The following is a 20,197-nucleotide window of genomic DNA, read 5'->3' on the forward strand; positions in this document are numbered from 1 at the left end:
ATTATATTTTGAAACACAGTAAAGGGGGGCAGTAGTGGTAATGAGATGTTTCAACCCCACCTCCCTGACACCTGTCAGGTGTGGCCTAGTTGTCTCCTACAGTCGGTCGGTCGGTACCTAAGCGGTAGTATCCCTTGAGAATTTATTGTAACTTTTAGCCAAATGATTTTTTAAAGCCACTCCTACCTTGACACTTGCCTGTGGGTGGGTCTGCAGTCTCAAACCGTTGAGTGTATGTTCGTCAGTACTGTCTCTGTATATATATACTTGTGAATTTTAATGTTATGTATCAGTCCTTTGACAATGGCTTGAAAATTAAGCCCGAAACGAAACCGGTCAGGACCCATTACCCTGTCTCTTATTTTTCTTCACCTGTGGATTTGTGTGATAAACGAATCACGTGCTAAAGTGATTATTATCATATATATATATATATATATATATATATATAATATATATATATATATATATATATATATATATATACATATAAACATACATAGCATCATATATATATATATATATATATATATATATATATATATATATATATACGTATATATATATTCCTGCATCAAGGGGCAAAAAATGTATACACATTAATGTATGACAAGTAATGTTTCAAATATAAGTTTGGTCATTCGTGACCATTATTAGAAATAATTAAAAACTTTTCTCTAATTATTGTTGCTGGATAAAACAAACATCACCCGTGCACCTGATGTCTAGGCCCGTCCCTTACGATGCTCCTGATTGGCTGCTGTTGATAAGCCAATCACACGGCTGGAAATTCTCCTCAGTCTCACTCGAGAGAGAGAGAGTTCACATACGTCATTCAAAAGTATTCCTCAGGAGAGGTGGAACTACTACATCCTGCCTATGTGAACTCTCTCGAGAGAGAGAGAGACTGAGAAGAGTTTCCAGACCAATGATTGGCTTCTCAACAGCCAATCAGGAGCGTCGTAAGGGACGGGCCTAGGCATCAGATGCACGGGTGATGTGAATCTACTACAAGCGTCTACTATTTCAAAAATGACTATTGGAAAAAATGACACACGTGCATTAAATTTGACACGTGACAAAATCCACTTCCAGGTACAAATAGCGGAATGCTTTGAACTGACAATTGTCATAAACACAAATTCATACTAAAATCGTAATCGCAAACAATATCTCAAAGTCACAACTGGCAACATCTAACTGGGAAAACCCAAGACGAATTCGAAGAAATACTCAAAAAACATCTCCAAGTTTGGCTCTTCAATGCTGTTTACGGCCAACTTTAACCTAAAGAAAACAAAATAGATCAAAACTACTGAGGCTAGAGGGCTGCAGTTTGCTATGTTTGATGACTGGAGGGTGGGTGATCAACATACCAATTTGCATCCCTCTAGCCTTAGCAGTTTTGAAGGTCTGAGGGCGGACGGAAAAAGCTTGGTCGGACAAACAAGGTCGTCTCAATAGTTGTCTCTGACAGACAACTTGATCCAGATTAGAGAGGGGAGCTGTAGAATTACGGATCCAGTTATAGTAGTATCTGTTTTCTGGTCAGCTAACTGATTACCAAGAGGCTTTAAAAACTTTTCGAATTCAGAGGGTAGCGGACGAAAGCGACTCAAATGACACATCAGATTTGACGTCATTCAATCAACCATGACTCAGAAATCAGAGTCAGGTGAGTGACTCACAGTTATTTAAGTCTCCATGATGGTATAGAAACAACTGAATATCATGAAGTCGCAGATTTAAAGAGGACCAAACAATAAGAGAGGTGTTTAACTGGACATTACAAAGAACAGTGACAGTACGACTTGAAAAGGGTGACATGATCAATAACCCTTAGTATACCATACCCTGGAGCATTTGCAACAATATAGTCCTTAGGCCAAAAGTCCAAACGCTGGGACCTTTGAGGTCATTCAGTGGTGAAACTGAAATCGAGGGTGACAAGGTTGGAAAGGTGTAGCAGGAGGAAACCCTCAGAGCAGTTGCGCCATGACCATGAATCAATTGTTAGGAGAGGGTTTGGCAAAGTACGATGGAAGAAAGAGACTATGAACCGAGGCACAGAAAACGGAATAATGGTGAGAGCAAATCATCATCAATAGTCCGAAGCAGCGGTTCCAGATGTAGTAACTTGAATGATCAATGGCCTTTGACGGGTCATCGTGAATGTTAGCAACAGGGCAATTGAGAGCTTTAGTCTTGTTTATCATTCAGAGCCTCTCTCTCTCTCTCTCTCTCTCTCTCTCTCCCTGGACCCAAATTTAGAGGAAATCCACAACAAAAAAGCGCATATCCACACTCCCTTGTATATGACACAGCCACACCATCTACAAATCCACACTCTCTTGTATGTGTGTGTATTATATATATAAAATATGGCTTTTCCATCGAGGTAGTTTGTAGCGAGCGAAGAACGCATATGGAAGAGAGATGTCGTCATTTCAAAACATGAAAAATAAATCAGGGGAAAATTACAATTCCTCCGCTACAACAATCGAGGGTATTTCAATTGCAAACAATTACAGCTTCTGTGGGGCCAAAGACAACAAAACATCATATTCTTGGAAACACTCTTGGTGAAGGACTTTTGACACTACGATTCAACAGTGTACAATTTACCAGAATGCATAAACTATATAACCTTTTTGTCAAGTATCAGACTAACAATTCCCTCCGCAGGTCCTGGGCACCTTCCGGATGCAGCCTACGAGGATGATGCTGCGACTGCGGCTGTAAAGACGTTCCAGGTACGTGCACATGCAGACAGCAGGTTTCTTGTTGGAGTTGATAACCTTGCACCTTCAGGGTTGCACCTCTATGGGAAGAAGTAGATCTTGTGGGATTCTTATTAGTGGATCATCCAACAGCTAGGTTGGGTTAGGTAAGGTAACGTAGAACAGGTTAGGTCATTAGGTCAGGTTCAGTAACCTAGATCAGGCGCCGAACAAATACCAGAAGCATTAGATCTTATGTCACTCTTCATTTTAGAATTCAATGTTCATAAATAGTCATGGAGATACTCAGAGAAACCGTTGCTAGCATAGATGCTATAGATGAAAATGGTTGCACGGCATTACACAGAGCTGTTGAATCTAACAATGTTAGAGTAGTTCAGGAACTCATTGAGAGTGGGGCTACAGTAGATGTTCATGACTACATTTCAACAAAATACTCCTTTGCACCTTGCAACAATTAAGGGATATATTCCGATAATAAAACTCTTATTCAAGCAAATGCAGATCTATATAACATTGATACTTATGGCAATATGGGTGCTCATGATGCAGCATTGGGTGGGAAATGTGATGTCATCACAGTTCTGTTAGAGTCGGGGTTAGATGTAAACTGCAAATCTAAAAATGGAAATACATTGCTTCAATTAGCGGCTTTAAAAGGTCACAGAGAATTAGTGCAACTCTTGATCAGTAAAGGGGCAAATGTCAATGACAAAAACAACGATGGTCTCACAGCATTATATGCAGCTGTTGGAATCTAACAGTGGTTAGTGTATGTTTCAGGGAACTCATTGAGAGTGGGGCTACAGTAGATGTTCATGACAATCAACAATGCACTCCTTTGCATCTTGCAACAATTAAGGGATATATTCCGATAATGAAAACTCTTATTCAAGCAAATGCAGATATATATGACATTGATACTTATGGCAATATGGGTGCTCATGTGCAGCATGGGTTTTTTGGGTGGAAATTTTGATTTTTTGTCTTATAGTCTGTTAGAGTCGGGGTTTGATGTAAACTGCAAATCTGAAAAAGGAAATACCATGCTTCAATTAGCAGCTTCAAAAGGTCACTGTGAATTAGTGCAACTCTTGATCAGCAAAGGAGCAAATGTCAATGACAAAAACAACCGATGGTCTCACAGCATTATATGCAGCTGTGTATCTAACAGTGGTTAGTGTAGTTCAGGAACTCATTGAGAGTGGGGCTACAGTAGATGTTCATGACAATCAACAATGCACTCCTTTGCATCTTGCAACAATTAAAGGATATATTCCTATAATGAAAACTCTTATTCAAGCAAATGCAGATGTATATAATATTCATATTTATGGCAATATGGGTGCTCATGATGCAGCATTGGGTGGGAAATGTGATGTCATCACAGTTCTGTTAGAGTCGGGGTTAGATGTAAACTGCAAATCTAAAAATGGAAATACATTGCTTCAATTAGCGGCTTTAAAAGGTCACAGAGAATTAGTGCAACTCTTGATCAGTAAAGGGGCAAATGTCAATGACAAAAACAACAATGGTCTCACAGCATTACATGCAGCTGTTGTATCTAACAATGTTAGTGTAGTTCAGGAACTCATTGAGAGTGGGGCTACAGTAGATGTTCATGACAATCAACAATGCACTCCTTTGCATCTGGCAACATCTTTTGGATATATTCTGATAATGAAAACTCTTATTCAAGCAAATGCAGATATATATGACATTGATATTGGTGCTCATAATGCAGCATTGGGTGGGAAATGTGATGTCATCGCAGTTCTGTAGAGTCGGGGTTAGATGAAACTGCAAATCTAAACTGGAAATACATTGCTTCAATTAGCGGCTTTAAAGGTCACAGAGAATTAGTGCAACTCTTGATCAGTAAAGGGGCAAATGTCAATGACAAAAACCAACGATGGTCTCACAGCATTATATGCAGCTGTTGAATCTAACAATGTTAGTGTAGTTCAGGAACTCATTGAGAGTGGGGCTACAGTAGATGTTCATGACAATCAACAATGCACTCCTTTGCATCTTGCAACAATTAAAGGATATATTCCTATAATGAAAACTCTTATTCAAGCAAATGCAGATGTTTATAATATTCATATTTATGGCAATATGGGTGCTCATGATGCAGCATTGGGTGGGAAATGTGATGTCATCACAGTTCTGTTAGAGTCGGGGTTTGATGTAAACTGCAAATCTAAAAATGGAAATACATTGCTTCAATTAGCGGCTTTAAAAGGTCACAGAGAATTAGTGCAACTCTTGATCAGTAAAGGGGCAAATGTCAATGACAAAAACAACGATGGTCTCACAGCATTATATGCAGCTGTTGAATCTAACAGTGTTCTTAGTGTAGAATTCAGGACTCATTGGAGGAGTGGGGCTACAGTAGTATGCTCATGACAATCAACAATGCACTCCTTTGCATCTTGCAACAATTAAAGGATATATTCCGATAATGAAAATTCTTATTCAAGCAAATGCAGATATATATGACATTGATACTTATGGCAATATGGGTGCTCATGATGCAGCATTGGGTGGGAAATGTGATGTCATTATAGTACTGTTAGAGTCGGGGTTTGATGTAAACTGCAAATCTGAAAAAGGAAATACCATGCTTCAATTAGCAGCTTCAAAAGGTCACTGTGAATTAGTGCAACTCTTGATCAGCAAAGGGGCAAATGTCAATGACAAAAACAAAGATGGTCTCACAGCATTATATGCAGCTGTTGAATCTAACAATGTTAGTGTAGTTCAGGAACTCATTGAGAGTGGGGCTTCAGTAGATTTTCATGGCAATCAACAATGCAGTCCATTGCATCTTGCAACATACTATGGATATATTCCGATAATGGAAACTCTTATTCAAGCAAATGCAGATGTAAACTGCAAATCTAAAAATGGAAATGCATTGCTTAATTTAGCGGTTTTAGAAGGTCATAGACAATTTGTGCACCTCTTGATCAGTAAAGGGGCAAATGTCAATTACAAGGGCAACATGGGTCACAGAGCATTACACGACGCTGTTCTATCTAACAACATTAGCATAGTTCAGGAACTCATTGAGAGTGGGGCTACAGTAGATGTTCATAACAATCAACAATGCACTCCTTTGCATCTTGCAACAATTAATGGATATATTCCGATAATGAAAACTCTTATTCAAGCAAATGCAGATATATATAATATTCATACATATGGCAATATGGGTGCTCATGATGCAGCATTGGGTGGGAAATGTGATGTCATCACAGTTCTGTTAGAGTCGGGGTTTGATGTAAACTGCAAATCTAAAAATGGAAATACATTGCTTCATTTAGCGGCTTTAAAAGGTCACAGAGAATTAGTGCAACTCTTGATCAGTAAAGGGGCAAATGTCAATGACAAAGGCAACATGGGTCGCACAGCATTACATGAAGCTGTTGAATCTAACAATGTTAGTGTAGTTCAGGAACTCATTGAGAGTGGGGCTACAGTAGATGTTCATGACAATGAACAAAAAACTTCTTTGCATCTTGCAACATATTTAGGAGATATTCTGATAATGAAAACTCTTATTCAGGCACATGCTGGTATTTATAGTACTGACATATGTGGCGACATGGCTGCTCATGTTGCCGCTAAATACGGAAAAAAAGATGCTTTAGAGTTTCTTTTAGGATTAGGGTTTGATGTAAAATGCAAAACCAAAAAAGGAAACACATTGCTTAATTTAGCCGCTTCGAAAGGTCACAGGGAATTAGTGCAACTCTTGATTAGCAAAGGAGCAAATATAAGTGACAGAGGCTGTTATGGTTACACGGCATTACATTCAGCTGTTCAGTCTAACCATGTTAGTTTAGTTCAATACCTCATTGAGCTTGGAGCTGAGGTAGATGCTGAAAACTGTATGCTCCAAACTCCTTTGCATATTGCAGCAATGATGGGGCATATGCCCCCACTGAAAACACTTATTCAAGAAGATGCATATATTTATAGTATCGATGCTTGCGCTATTACATGTGCTCATGATGCAGCCTATAAAGGGAGATGTGATGCTATAGAGAATATGATAAAATCGGGGTTAGATGTAAACTACGCAACCAAAATGGGAATTACATTGCTTCAATTAGCAGCTTATAAAGGTCACCTTGAATTGGTGAAACTCTTGATCAGTAAAGGGGCAAATGTGAATGACAATGACAAATATGGTTATACAGCATTAGATGCAGCTGAAGAATCGAAAAATGAGGGTATAGTTCAATACCTCACTGAATCTGGGGCTAAGGCAGATGATCATGAGAATAAACCACCCGCTAAGCATCTTGCGGCAGTAAAAGGAGACTTTGTAGTATTGCAATCACTCAAACAGGATAATACTGATATATATAATTTACCAAATTATGGAGATAAGGGATCTCATGCAGCAACTATTCACGGGATATTTAAGACAATTGAATTTATGTTAGAATCGGATCATGATGTAAACTGCAAAACTAAAGAAGGAGATACAATGCTTCATTTTGCGGCTTGGAAAGGTCACAGAGATTTAGTGAAACTCTTGATCAGTAAAGGGGGAAATGTCAATAACAAAAACAACAATGGTCACACACCATTACATGTAGCTGTTGAATATAACAATGTTAGTGTAGTTCAGGAACTCATTGAGAGTCGGGCTAGAGTAGATGTTCATGACAATCAACAATGCACTCCTTTGCATCTGGCAACAATTAAGGGATATGTTCCGATAATGAAAACTCTTATTCTAGCAAAAGCTGATATATACTACGAAACTGTAACTTATAAAGATATGGGTGATCATAATGCAGCATTGGATGGCAAATGTGATGTCATTATTGCTCTGTTAGAATCGGGGTTTGATATAAACTGCAAAACTAAAGAAGGAAATACAATGCTTCATTTAGCAGCTTGGAAAGGTCACAGAGAATCAGTGCAACTCTTGATCAGTAAAGGGGCAAATGTCAATGACAAAAACAACAATGGTTGGACAGCATTACATGCAGCCGTTTCATCTAACAATGTTAGGTTAATTCAGGAACTCATTGAGAGTGGGGCCACAGTAGATGTTCATGACAATCACCAATGCACTCCTTTGCATCTTGCAACAATTAAGGGATATATTCCTATAATGAAAATTCTTATTCAAGCAAATGCAGATATATATGACATTGATACTTGGGGCGATATGGGTGCTCATGATGCAGCATTGGGTGGGAAATGTGATGTCATCACAGTTCTGTTAGAGTCGGGGTTAGATGTAAACTGCAAAACTAAAAAGGAAGTACAATGCTTCATTTAGCGGCTTTAGAAGATCACAGAGAATTAGTGCAACTCTTGATCAGTAAAGGGGCAAATGTCAATGACAAATGTAACATAGGTCACACAGCATTACACGACGCTGTTCTATCTAACAACATCAGCATAGTTCAGGAACTCATTGAGAGTGGGGTTACAGTTGATGCTCATGACAATCAACAATGCACTCCTTTGCATCTTGTAACAATTAAGGGATACATTCTGATAATGAAAACTCTTATTCAAGCAAATGCAGATATACATAGCATTAATACTTATGGCAAAATGGGTGCTCATTATGCAGCATTCGTAGGGAAATTTGATGTCATCACAGTTCTGTTAGAGTCGGGGTTTGATGTAAACTGCAAATCTAAAAATGGAAGTACATTGCTTCATTTAGCGGCTTTAGAAGGTCATAGACAATTAGTGCAACTCTTGATCAGTAAAGGGGCAAATGTCAATGACAAATGTAACATAGGTCACACAGCATTACACGACGCTGTTCAATCTAACAACATCAGCATAGTTCAGGAACTCATTGAGAGTGGGGCTACAGTAGATGTTCATGACAATCAACAATACACTCCTTTGTTTCTTGCAACAATTAAGGGATATATTCCGATAATGAAAACTCTTATTCAAGCAAATGCAGATGTATATAATATTCATACTTGTGGCATGATGGGTGCTCATAATGCAGCATTTAGTGGGAAATGTGATGTCATCACAGTTCTTTTAGAGTCGGGGTTTGATGTAAACTGCAAAACTAAAGAAGGAAGTACAATGCTTCATTTAGCGGCTTTAAAAGGTCACAGAGAATTAGTGCAACTCTTGATCAGTAAAGGGGCAAATGTCAATGACAAAGACAATGAAGGTCGCACAGCATTAAATTTAGCTGTTGCATCTAACAATGTTAGTGTAGTTCAGGAACTCATTGAGAGTGGGGCTACAGAAGATGTTAGGAGAAATGAATGATATAATCACCTTTTCTTTTTGTGACAACAGAGGGAATATAGGAAATAAGATACCCATTTATAGGAAACAAGATGCCCACTTACATGAAATAAGATGCCCACTTATAGGAAATAAGATGCCCATTATAGGAAATAAGATGCCCATTTATAGGAAATAAGATGCCCACTTATAGGAAATAAGATGCCCACTAATAGGTAATATGATGCCCATTTATAGGAAGTATGAAGTCCATTTGTAGTAAATGTGATGTCCATTTATAGTAAATATGACATCCACGTGATGCCCATTTATAGAAAATAGATATCCATTGATAGGAAGTAGTTGTCCCTTCATGGGAACTAAGAGGTCCATTGATAGGAAAGAACAGAAGGCAGCAGAAGGCAAGGTTATCTATCAATGACAATGCAGAAACTTCTTCTTCTGCTGGCTGCTGCATTTGCAGGTGTCTCGGGTATGTCACACACTGCAGGCAGCCTTCCAGCAGCAGCAGCTGTGACGGTGCTTCTGGTGTTGGCTGCCTCTGCACAAGGAGGCTGAGAGGGCTGCCCATCCGCCAATGAGAAGCCGGGATCTCTCTCACTTTGGTCCTTCCACAAGTTGCCTGGTGAGTAACAGGAACATTCTGCTCTCTCTCCAGCAAGGTTATACATAGTTCTCACGCACTATGCATACAATGTCTGTGAACAGATACGCATAATTGCACGTGTACATCAGCCGGGTTTTGTGTGTTGTAAATGCTTATTGCACAGACGCTCTCACATACGCTGATGTAATACATGATGTGCTATATTTCTGTTAGTGTGCTTCAATATCTGGGCCTCAGTCACTTCTGCTACCATTACTTCTTTTGTTTGTTTCTGCCTGCAATATATTCAAAGGTGCCTTCGGTGAGTCTCTCGAGACACTACTCATTCACATGGTCAGAGCCTTTTGGCAGAGGATTCAACTGCAGACCGCAAACAGTTTGCAAGTAGTACCCGAGGAGATATCACCGAGGTGCCCATGGCTCTGAAAGGTTCAAAAAGAAGCCACTGCAGAACACCAAGTTTAAGTGAGTCAGTATAAAAACAGGAGTTTTCAACCTGAACGAAGGTGAAGAGGACTTCGGTGAACATCAAAAGCCCCTGCTTGATATTTATTCACTTAAACTTAAGTTTTATGTGGTGACTTTTTTTCAGCCATTCAAGAATAACACGAAGAATATATCTTGAATACTAACTAATGTTTTTTTTCTGCTTTGTCTCCTCTTCTAACAGGTGCCACTTAACCTCAGTGCAGGTCCAGATGCAGAAACAAGGCCCCCTGTTCCTTTCGCAGACCGATCTGGATTCTGCAAAGGTCCATTCCCGGTTTCTAGTTTGTCTTTTTATCTAGAAACCTCAGACAACTACAGCGAGGAACAAGAGACCGAGATGAGGGACAACTACAATGTGAAGGTAAAGTTGAATCAACAACAATATAGTACTAAGTCTTTGGCAGTGAATTGCCATTTGAAATGACTCGGTTCTTACCACACCTCAATAAAGAGGCAAGGTTAAAAACTCTCTCTCTCATCTCTCTTCCTCTCTCTCTCTCTCTCTCATTCTCATTCTCCTCTCTCTCTCTCTCTCTCTCTCTCTCTCTATGTAAATGAAATTGAAATATACACTACATTTATGCAATTTGGTGTCTTTCAGTTAGTATATTTCTGGTTCTTTCCAGATGTTAAAATATTTTGGTGGGTTCCCCAGATCTTGGAACCTTCAGACAGTCCTGAGAATACGAGTCCCCTTAGGAGGTCATGAGCCTCTGTGATAACAATATACCAGGTGTGGAAATGAGCAACATCAGAGATTATTTCTGAATATTATCTTCGGTTTTTTTATGCTGTTGAACCCCCAAGACCTCCAGCTGTTTCAATGATGATTGATGAGAGCCAAATTTAAATGACAAGAATTTTTCTTGACACGTCATGTATTCTCTCCTCCATTTTACTTATTTGATAGGGATCTCCGAAGGTGTCCACAGACGATCTCCCTAAGCTTTATGCATCGCCGCTATTTTCAGGATTGCTGCTGCTAGATGTCGCTATTTCTGGGTGATTCCTGGGAATGACCAGCCTCTGTGGAAACAGCCCAACATCCAATATCTGGTGTCTGCAACCTGTCCCCACCTGCCCATGAGTTGTGCGGGACGGAAGTCATCTCCAAAGGTCCAGGAAGACGGCACATCAGCTGAATGTGACATTTTAAAGATAATCACAGAAACTCTTGTAGACAACTGGGACCAAGTCTTACTAAAAAGCTGTGGAGATTAGAGGCGACAGACTGAGGCAAAGTGATTGTAGGTTTTAGTCTGGGTTCAAATCCCTCCCTCCCTCCTCCTCCAATGGTGAAATCAGTTCAGATACTTGGTTGTCATTATGTGATAGTTCAGGCTAACGCTCTGTTGAACCCTTCAGTGCTGTTGTTGGTAGGAGGAGGCCTGCAGTGCTCCTCCTCCTCCTCCTCCTCCACTCCGGAATAAATAAAAACAATTTGGAAGCATTCTCAGTCATTGTGGTGCCCGCCATTTTTGAACCCAAGCTGTACAATGCGCCTCTGGAGTGCCTGACAATAGCGGAAAAAAAACCTCTGGAGGTGTCCCTGACAATAGCGAAAAAAAACCTGTGTGATCTGTGTCGGGGAAAAACACTCGTCAGTCCACTGATCAGAGACTTTCCAAAATCCCTCCTTGTCGTGGCGAGCGCTGGGGGTTGTTGTTGAACCGAATCTCTAGTTCTGAGGACGGTCGCTCAGGTTCTTTTAGGTAGGAGGAGTGCGGGCAGACGCATGGAAAACCTTTAAACTTTCAACCTGCAGTTGGATTGTGAAAAGCCCATCATAAAACTACCGCAGGAGGTCTGGAGATCAGTACAGTACCGTCTCTGGTCTCCCCGCCCCAGAGTTTGTCTGGAGTGGGGTTCCTTAGTGTGGTGACTGACCACCACAAGTCTGTCTGTGTGTATCAAATAACTAGTACTAGTACGCAGGCGATACAGAAGAAGAATCAGCACAAGCACACAATGAGGTTGAAAGTTTCCCCACTGACTGACTGACTGACTGGCTGTGAGGAGAAATGACAAAGTGATGGGAGTGAAATGTCGTCATCATCAGCTACCGTCTCTCTTCCTCCTCCCTCTTGTTTGTCCGGGTGTGACAATGATCCTAGCTGAAATGGCAGGTGGACACTTTTGTGCCGTTCCAGTTATTTCCTTACAAGTGCTTATTATACAGATTTAATTTATTTTATGCTATGCTTTGTGTGACGTATATTAGACTATTACTAGTATTACCCTGATGTTGTCACCTTCTTAGGTTTAGATGTTTTACATATTATACATTCCTTGTCGTTTTGGTACGTGACTGGTGTTCCGGCTGAGCGGAAATAATGTTGTTATGAAGTGTTGTAGCAATGCAGTGTCTCTGTCCTTTTGTGACATATGACAAAGAGGATTTTCATTAGGACGAGTGAAATCAGTGGGTTGTCTTTAATATATAGGCAGAACATAGTACATACTTACACCTGTATTGATTATACATGATATTGATTATGTATGGATGTGTGAATGAATGAGGTGCTTCCTGCAAACATCGTAAGGTTGCAATTATCAAAACTGCAGATTTTTTGATGGTCCACAGACACCACCCTTCTTACGAAAACGAGTTACTACGTTGAACTGCTCATTAAGTAGATCATACTGCATTTTTCTTCATGCCTATTCAAGTACAGTACGACAGAGAGTCAATGCAGTTCTGTATGTTTCTTTCATCCCAAACCACAATAGTACACTGTATGTACAGCAAGTTATCTACAGAACAGAATTTGAACTCCAGGGTCAAAGGGGAGCGTTCTGACAATAGTCTCCATTCTAATCACATTCGTTTGGATCTGAAAGTTCGATCAAAAGTAGAGAATGTTCGTAAATAGGGTGTTGTCTGTGTGTAGTATACATTTCATTTCTGCTGTAAAATCACCAGTGCATTCTAGTGGTTTATAGAGAAATTGACATTGTTGAGCTCAGGTTGGTACAAGAATTGGCTGCAGGCATTAATGCTGGATTTCGAGTTAAAAAAAAAAAAAAGACCAAAACAAAGTGCAACAATTTTATTCGTCTCTTCCTACCGGCGTCGCATCTTTACGAGTCCAGGTGAGGGAACTTTAATGACAACAAGACTATTATGAACTTTCTTAGAGGCAAACTTAATGACTGCAGCTGGTTTTTGAAATCCTACTGTGCAAGTAAGATAAGAACACTTGTAACTGACAAATGTATGTAGGGAATGATTTATGAGTTGGCTTTGGATTGTATCATTATTATATTAGTATCATCATTATTATTCTTGTTATTATATTATTATTCAGTTGATGAAGAAGCCTATTCAAATGAAACAAGAAGCCCACCAAAGGGGCCACTACAGACTTGAAATTCAAGAAGCTTCCAAAGAATGTTGTGGAGGTCATTCAATAGAAGTAAGAGAAGGTATTGAGAAATACGGAAAGTTGTTAGAAAACCAGATAAATCGACACTTTAATAACTAACTAGATAAATATTTAAGTAAATCATTAAAACACACGTTGAATTGTATCAGGGTAGTCATTCATGCATTGCACCTTCGCCCTTGAACTTCTTCAGTTCCAGCTGCACGACGTCTTCCAGGAGGCTTCTTGCAATATCAGTCCTCTAGTTTAATGTTGTAAAGGCTGGTTTTGAATCAATAAAAAAATAAAAAAAAGACTTCTCGTGTTCTTGGCCATGATCTTAACTAGCTTACTCATGCAGGACACATCACAGGGCATTCCAAGAAAGCGGGAATGGAATGCTGCAGTTTTGGCTTTCAGAGAAAGCGACTCGTCACGACACAAGTATATTTGTAGCGAGTGAGGCTGGTGTTTTATTATAATTTTCATAAAGTGACAATTGTAAAGGAAACTAAAGGTGCTTTTTGTTCTCTGCTTAGTTATGACTAGAACACAGGTCTAAGCATTTGCTTTGTTACTGAATCTGTCTATTGGTTCACAAAAGTGAGTCTGAGTGCAGCCCTTGTTATAGAATCAGCCCTTGCTCAGAAAGCTCGATCAAAATACGTCATTCTTCAAATTTTATTACAATTCTGTAATCAAGGTTTCGTAGTCACCACTGGGTTCTCTCTCCAGGGACCTATTTGCTATTGGTATTATTATTATTATCATTATTGTTATATATTTTGGAGATGAAACCTATTCATATGGAACAAGAAGGCCACCACAGGGGCCACTGACTTGAAATTCAAGGTTCCATAGAATACGATGGTCTTCCTCAGGAAGAAGATGAAGAAGGAAGCGGAGAAAAAGGGAAATCCAGACAAAAGAGATGGACCTCGCTCACAACAGAAGAACAAAGAAGTTAGTAAGTAAGAAAATGAACAAAAGGGGGCACTGAGGCCATCTGCAGGTGAGTATGATCAGTCACAGGTGAAAACTCGAACTGAATTTCATGTCAAGGATTCAAGGATGAGCTTGGTGACCTTGTTTCAAAGCCAGGTTGACCCAGACCAAGGCAATGGCCCTCGCTCGTCTCAGCAGCAGCAGCAGCGACGAGAAGCTGACACCCAGGAGTGCCAGAGGAACCAACCGGAGGCAATCACTTGCCACAGAGGGTCAGTGAGTGAACAGCTGCGGAGACTCTGAAGGTGATTGAAAAAAAAAAGATGTCAGGGACATTAATAACATTTCCTTTCCTCACAGCGACAGTTTTGTCAGCTGGAGTGATCGATCGATCGATCGATCACATGGCTTTAGCTGCTGGTGCTTACACCCGGTCGCAGTCCCTCAGCTCTGTAAGTATTATTATTATTATTATTATTATTATTATTATTATTATTATATTATTATTATTATTATATTCGGGAGATGAAGAAGCCTATTCGTCTTGAACAAGCCCACAGGGGCCTTTGATTTAGAATTATTATTATTATCATTATTATTATTTACGTTTGACGAACAATAAGACATTTACTGTAGGATGATATATATATATGTATATATATATATATATATATATATATATATATATATATATATATATATATATATATATATATACATAATATATATATATATATATATATATATATATATATATATATATATATATATATAAATACATATATATAAATATATATATATATATATATATATATAATATATATATATATATATATATCATATATATATATATATATTATATATATATATATATATGTTATAGTGTGGTACAGTGTTATTATTCCAAAAGGCAATAACTTTTAAAGAACTTAAAGAGAGAAGGCATGGATAATAAGAAAGAAAGAGGGATAAGAGAATGACCGACAGGAGATTAATGGCCGATGAACAAAATCTCCCAGGCATCTTCGAGAAATTGGAACTCAACTCATCAGCGCCAGCATACTTACCGTGATTAATCGGCGTTCCCTTCGTGTGACAGGTCAGAGAGAGCCATCTGGTATACGTTAAAAGGGAATTCTATGACCCGTTGTTAGAAGGAGGGAAGTGCCAAACTCTTGAGAGCCCCTCCCTTTCCAAAGATAGACCTATGGACTTCGATGAATCAAGAAGCAGAGCAAGATAGTGGGTCACCCCAGAAATGTGTTTTCAGCAAATGACCTACGAGATTGTCCCAGGGATACACCCCCAAAAGCCAAGGCATCAAACTGGAGGTGTATCCTAATTCCGAGCCTACGAATCACTGTAGAAGAAATGGCAGGAAGGCGGTTTTGTATAAAAGTCTGTAGCCATTCAGACACAAGAAGTCTTTCAGAAGATGCCACACCCAGTCAAAATCCCAAAATCCAAAGGCAGTGCTAAGAAGGTATCATCCTAATAAAAAAGCCAGACAGAGAGAGAGGAAGGCAGTAAGAAAAGGAGCAGAAGGGACAAGCGAAGCAGGGGAGAACAACCGAGGAGAAGGGGGGAGAGAAGACAAGAGAAGAAAAGAGTGGCTCGGCCGTAAAACAGAGGAGAGAAACAAGTGAGGGAAAGTGCAGAAGTGTGGCGTGCGAATCAATCAAAAGACAGTGATAAATGACAATCAATACTCAGTAAAATTCCCTCGTGCCTATAGACTTGTAATTGCAACAAAGTGCCTCTTTAAAGAAATCAGTTTTATCAGTCCAAGAGCTCAGAAGGTGGAAATTTTATAGAACCCCGAGCAAAGAATAAACACATATAAGGACACATCAACTTAATTTCTCTTCCAAATTATAACCCTTTTAGCTAATTCCAGATTAAGAACATTCAGCAAGGTAAGAAAAATTTATATAAGTCTAATTCCCCAAAGTACAGCCTCCAAATCGGCACACGTTACCTTAGAGCTGTGTGCGAAGTGTAAGTACCGCCACAGTTTAATTGGTGGTAGCGGTGGGATGAGACAATTAGATTAATCCAAAGAACTTTCCATTGGAAGGGAATTCAAAAGGATGTTAGTAATTATGTGAAGAGCTGCAATACATGCAACAGCTACAAGGGAAGAACAGACAAGGAAGTACCACTAGGGAAATATCCTATCCCACAGACTCCTTTCGAAAGAGTATCTATTGATCTTATCACTAATCTTCATACTACGAGTAAAGGGAATAAGAATATACTAGTATGTATCGACGTGCTCAGGAGATATACAGAGTTGGTACCACTAACTAGTAAAAGTGCCAAGGAATATGCAACCGCTCTCTTCGATAAGATATTTTGCATATTTTCTGCCCCACAGCTCATTATCTCTGATAATCGGACCGAGTTCAACAACTCATTAGTTCAAGAAATTTGTAACACCTTTAAGGTAGAAAAGGTAGCGATACAGCCGTATCACCCAGCTAGCAATGGTTTAGTAGAAAGGAATAACAGGAAGGTTCTAGACGTATTACATCACACAGTAGGACAGGATCCTGACTGGGACCTTTAGTCCAATTATCATTAAATGCTAGGCATCATACGAGTACTCGAGCAACTCCCATAAAAGCTTTGATGGGATATGAACCCAGATTACCTTATGCATGGCTGAATCAGTCAATACAGCCTAATTACTCTGAAGATATCATGAAGATAAGAATCGGAAACTTTAAAGTAATCCACAAGCAATTGCACAAGAATCTAGAAGAAGGATTAAGGCCTGTAGACTACAAGAAAGGGGATGAAGTCTATATTAAGAAGGAAGTAAGAAGTGGTATTAATTATAAGTTAGCCACAAAATTCACAGGACCATACAAGGTCATAGACGTACAAGAGACTAAGATAAAGGTTAAGAAAATGAATAACCAAATGCCTTCTACATATGCTGAATCATTAGAAGAAGAAGAATTTTGGATAAACAAGGACAAGGTCAAGAGAACCAAAGAGGTTGAAGAATCCAAAATGACAGAGGTCAGAAGAAATTCCAGAAGAAATAGAAGAGTCACTTTTCAGTGAAACAGAAGAACAAACCCATTAATTCATCCTATTATTCCCATGTATTTTTTTTATTTCTTTATTGCTAAGTTTACCTTCATCGGTCGACTTAGGAATAATCTTTTATTGTTGCAATTCTTACTTTAATTAGTCGGTTTGTAGCAAAATTTTGGAGTTATGTGCACTAACTTCAAATTTTATTTTGACTGAAGGGAAATATTTGGGTATGTAAGAAACGGTCCAATGCGTAGTATAAGAATTTCAAGACGTATATTAAGTTTAATCATTCCATAACAACATTCTTAGAAGTAAAAGAATAAATAAGAAGGGTTAAAATAGATATTAAGAAATTTTAAGATAAGGGAATTCGTTTCAGAAATGACTAAGATTTTGAAGGGGTAATTAATACACTTACTTTGTTCAAATCCATAAGATGATTGATTGATGAAAACTTACTGATAAGATATTAATCGACGAAGACTCACTTATAAGATGTTAATTGATGAAGACTCATTAACAAGATAGTAGTTGTTGAAAAACTTATTAACAAGATATTGATTGGTGAAAACTTACTAATTGTTGTCACAGTAGAAGAAACCTACAAGTATTAACCACTAACCGGTTCCTTTAACCGAGTTGCCAATTTTGTTTTAGTATCAAGCAGTGAAGTTATATAGTTTAATGTACAAGGTTACTCAGAAATTACAGTAAGAATGTCCGATGAAATTTTGCATAAACACAATACACAATCTCAGTAGGAAGTCAAGGACACGCTTGTTATTGCAAACATATACACAAGGATATTTTCTCCCAGGACTTGTTTCCAAGCAGCAGGTTGCAGCAAACAAGAAGCCATCAAGTGTCGTCAACGAAGAATTAAATTTATTTTTCCATAAAGAAAGACGATATCCACCTAGATAGAATAGGACAGAGGACTGTACCAATCATATACTGTAAACTTGGATAGTTACCATTATTTTTGCTTCTACCATGCATTTATATAACTTATGTGACTTATATATGCTTAACTTTCAGTTTTTCTTGTTTTTGGATTTATTTGTTTGTGCACTCAGTTTCATGTTTCTAATGGTAATTTACTCATTTCGAATTCACTTTGATGATTCTTTTAATATTACTTAATCAAGTATTTGTTCATATTCATATTCAGTTTTTATGTTTCTCTGAATGTTACTTGCTCAAGAATTTATTCATGTTTACATTCAATTTTGATTGTTGCCCTTAACATTACTTAATCAAGGATTTGCTCATGTTTACATTCATTTTGATGTTTTTTAAGTTAAAGTTTCAATATGATTTCCAAGAAGCATAAGATAGGAGTCCTCTTGTAGGTATAATATTTGCTTCAACTTAGTTAACGCTGTCGGAGACAGCTAGGTAGCGGGCCGAGACTGTTATGGTGTGGTACAGTGTTGTTATTCCAAAAGGCAATAACTTATAAAGAACTTAAAGAGAGAAGGCATGGATAATAAGAAAAGAGAGAGGGATAAGAGAATGAAAATAATCAATTTACGAAGGTATCGTTTTCTCAGACTCGACCCAAACATTAGGCATTTAGACCGCAGCCATGTGGCTTTCATTTCCCCCAAAAAACCTCTGTCCGTACCAGAGATTAGTGACCGACAGGAGATTAATGGCCAATGAACGATATCTCCCAGGCATCTTTGAGAAATTGGAATTTAACTCATCAGCGCCAGCATACTTTCCGTGATTAATCGGCGTTCCCTTCGTGTGACAGGTCAGAGAGAGCCATCTGGTATTCGTTTTAAAATGGGAACTTCTATGAACCGCCTTGTTAGAAGGAGAGAAGTGCCAAACTCTTGAGAGCCCCTCCCTTTCCAAAGATAGACCTATGGACTTCGATGAATCAAGAAGTAGAGCAAGATAGTGGGTCACCCCAGAAATGTGTTTCAGCAAATGACCTACGAGATTGTCCCAGGGATACACCCCCAAAAGCCAAGGCATCAAACAGGAGGCATATCCTAATTCCGAGCCTACGAATCACTGTAGAAGAAATGGCAGGAAGGCGGTTTTGTATAAAAGTCTGTAGCCATTCAGACACAAGAAGTCTTTTAGTAGATGCCACACCCAGTCAAAATCCCAAAATCCAAAGGCGGTGCTAAGAAGGTATCATCCTAATAATAAAGCCAGACAGAGAGAGAGGAAGGCAGAAAGAAAAGGGGCAGAAGGGACAAGCGAAGCAGGGGAGAACAACCGAGGAGAATGGGGGGACAGAAGACAAGAGAAGAAAAGAGTGGCTCGCCATAAAAACAGGGGAGAGAAACAAGTGATGGAAAGTGCAGAAGTGTGGCGTGCGAATCAATCAAAAGATAGTGATAAATGACAATCAATACTCAATAAAATTCCCTCGTGCCTATAGACTCGTAATTGCAACAAAGTGCCTCTTTAAAGAAATCAGTTTTATCAGTCCAAGAGCCCAGAAGGTGGAAATTTTATAGAACCCCGAGCAAAGAATAAACACATATAAGGACACATCAACTTAATTTCTCTTCCAAATTATAACCCTTTTAGCTAATTCCTGATTAAGAACATTCAGCAAGGTAAGAAAAATTTATATAAGTCTATGTAATTCCCCAAAGTACAGCCTCCAAATTGGCGCACGTTACCTTAGAGCTGTGTGCGAAGTGTAAGTACCGCCACACACACATATATATATATATAGTATATATATATATATATATATATATATATAATAATATATA

General features: G+C 38.7%; 3 protein-coding genes across 3 annotated transcripts; all 3 read left to right on the forward strand.

Annotated features, from left to right (window-relative positions):
* The first annotated feature begins 3,860 nt into the window (after positions 1-3,860).
* LOC135195877 (ankyrin repeat and death domain-containing protein 1A-like) lies at positions 3,861-4,523 on the forward strand. The gene has a single exon (XM_064222387.1). It carries the CDS (start codon positions 3,861-3,863, stop codon positions 4,521-4,523), a length of 663 nt encoding a protein of 220 aa, XP_064078457.1.
* Positions 4,524-4,631: 108 nt separating this feature from the next.
* LOC135195878 (putative ankyrin repeat protein RF_0381) lies at positions 4,632-5,150 on the forward strand. The gene has a single exon (XM_064222388.1). The coding sequence runs from the start codon at positions 4,632-4,634 to the stop codon at positions 5,148-5,150; it is 519 nt and encodes a 172-aa protein (XP_064078458.1).
* Positions 5,151-5,881: 731 nt separating this feature from the next.
* On the forward strand, positions 5,882-9,258 carry LOC135195879 (serine/threonine-protein phosphatase 6 regulatory ankyrin repeat subunit B-like). Its single transcript, XM_064222389.1, has 3 exons — positions 5,882-7,988; positions 8,093-8,457; positions 9,215-9,258. The coding sequence occupies exons 1-3, from the start codon at positions 5,899-5,901 to the stop codon at positions 9,256-9,258; spliced, it is 2,499 nt and encodes an 832-aa protein (XP_064078459.1). The 5' UTR covers positions 5,882-5,898.
* Positions 9,259-20,197: the final 10,939 nt, after the last annotated feature.

Source organism: Macrobrachium nipponense, chromosome 17 (assembly GCF_015104395.2).
Source record: "Macrobrachium nipponense isolate FS-2020 chromosome 17, ASM1510439v2, whole genome shotgun sequence".
Classification (NCBI taxonomy): Eukaryota; Metazoa; Arthropoda; class Malacostraca; order Decapoda; family Palaemonidae; genus Macrobrachium; species Macrobrachium nipponense.

Excerpts from the sequence above, each read along its gene's own strand:
- LOC135195877 (XM_064222387.1), top strand. The coding sequence starts at position 3,861 with ATGACAAAAACAACCGATGGTCTCACAGCATTATATGCAGCTGTGTAT.
- LOC135195878 (XM_064222388.1), top strand. The coding sequence starts at position 4,632 with ATGTCAATGACAAAAACCAACGATGGTCTCACAGCATTATATGCAGCT.
- LOC135195879 (XM_064222389.1), top strand. The coding sequence starts at position 5,899 with ATGAAAACTCTTATTCAAGCAAATGCAGATATATATAATATTCATACA. Across the intron at positions 7,989-8,092 it reads TGTGATGTCATCACAGTTCT|TAAAGGGGCAAATGTCAATG; the intron begins GTTAGAGTCGGG and ends ACTCTTGATCAG. Across the intron at positions 8,458-9,214 it reads TCATTTAGCGGCTTTAGAAG|GTAATATGATGCCCATTTAT; the intron begins GTCATAGACAAT and ends GCCCACTAATAG.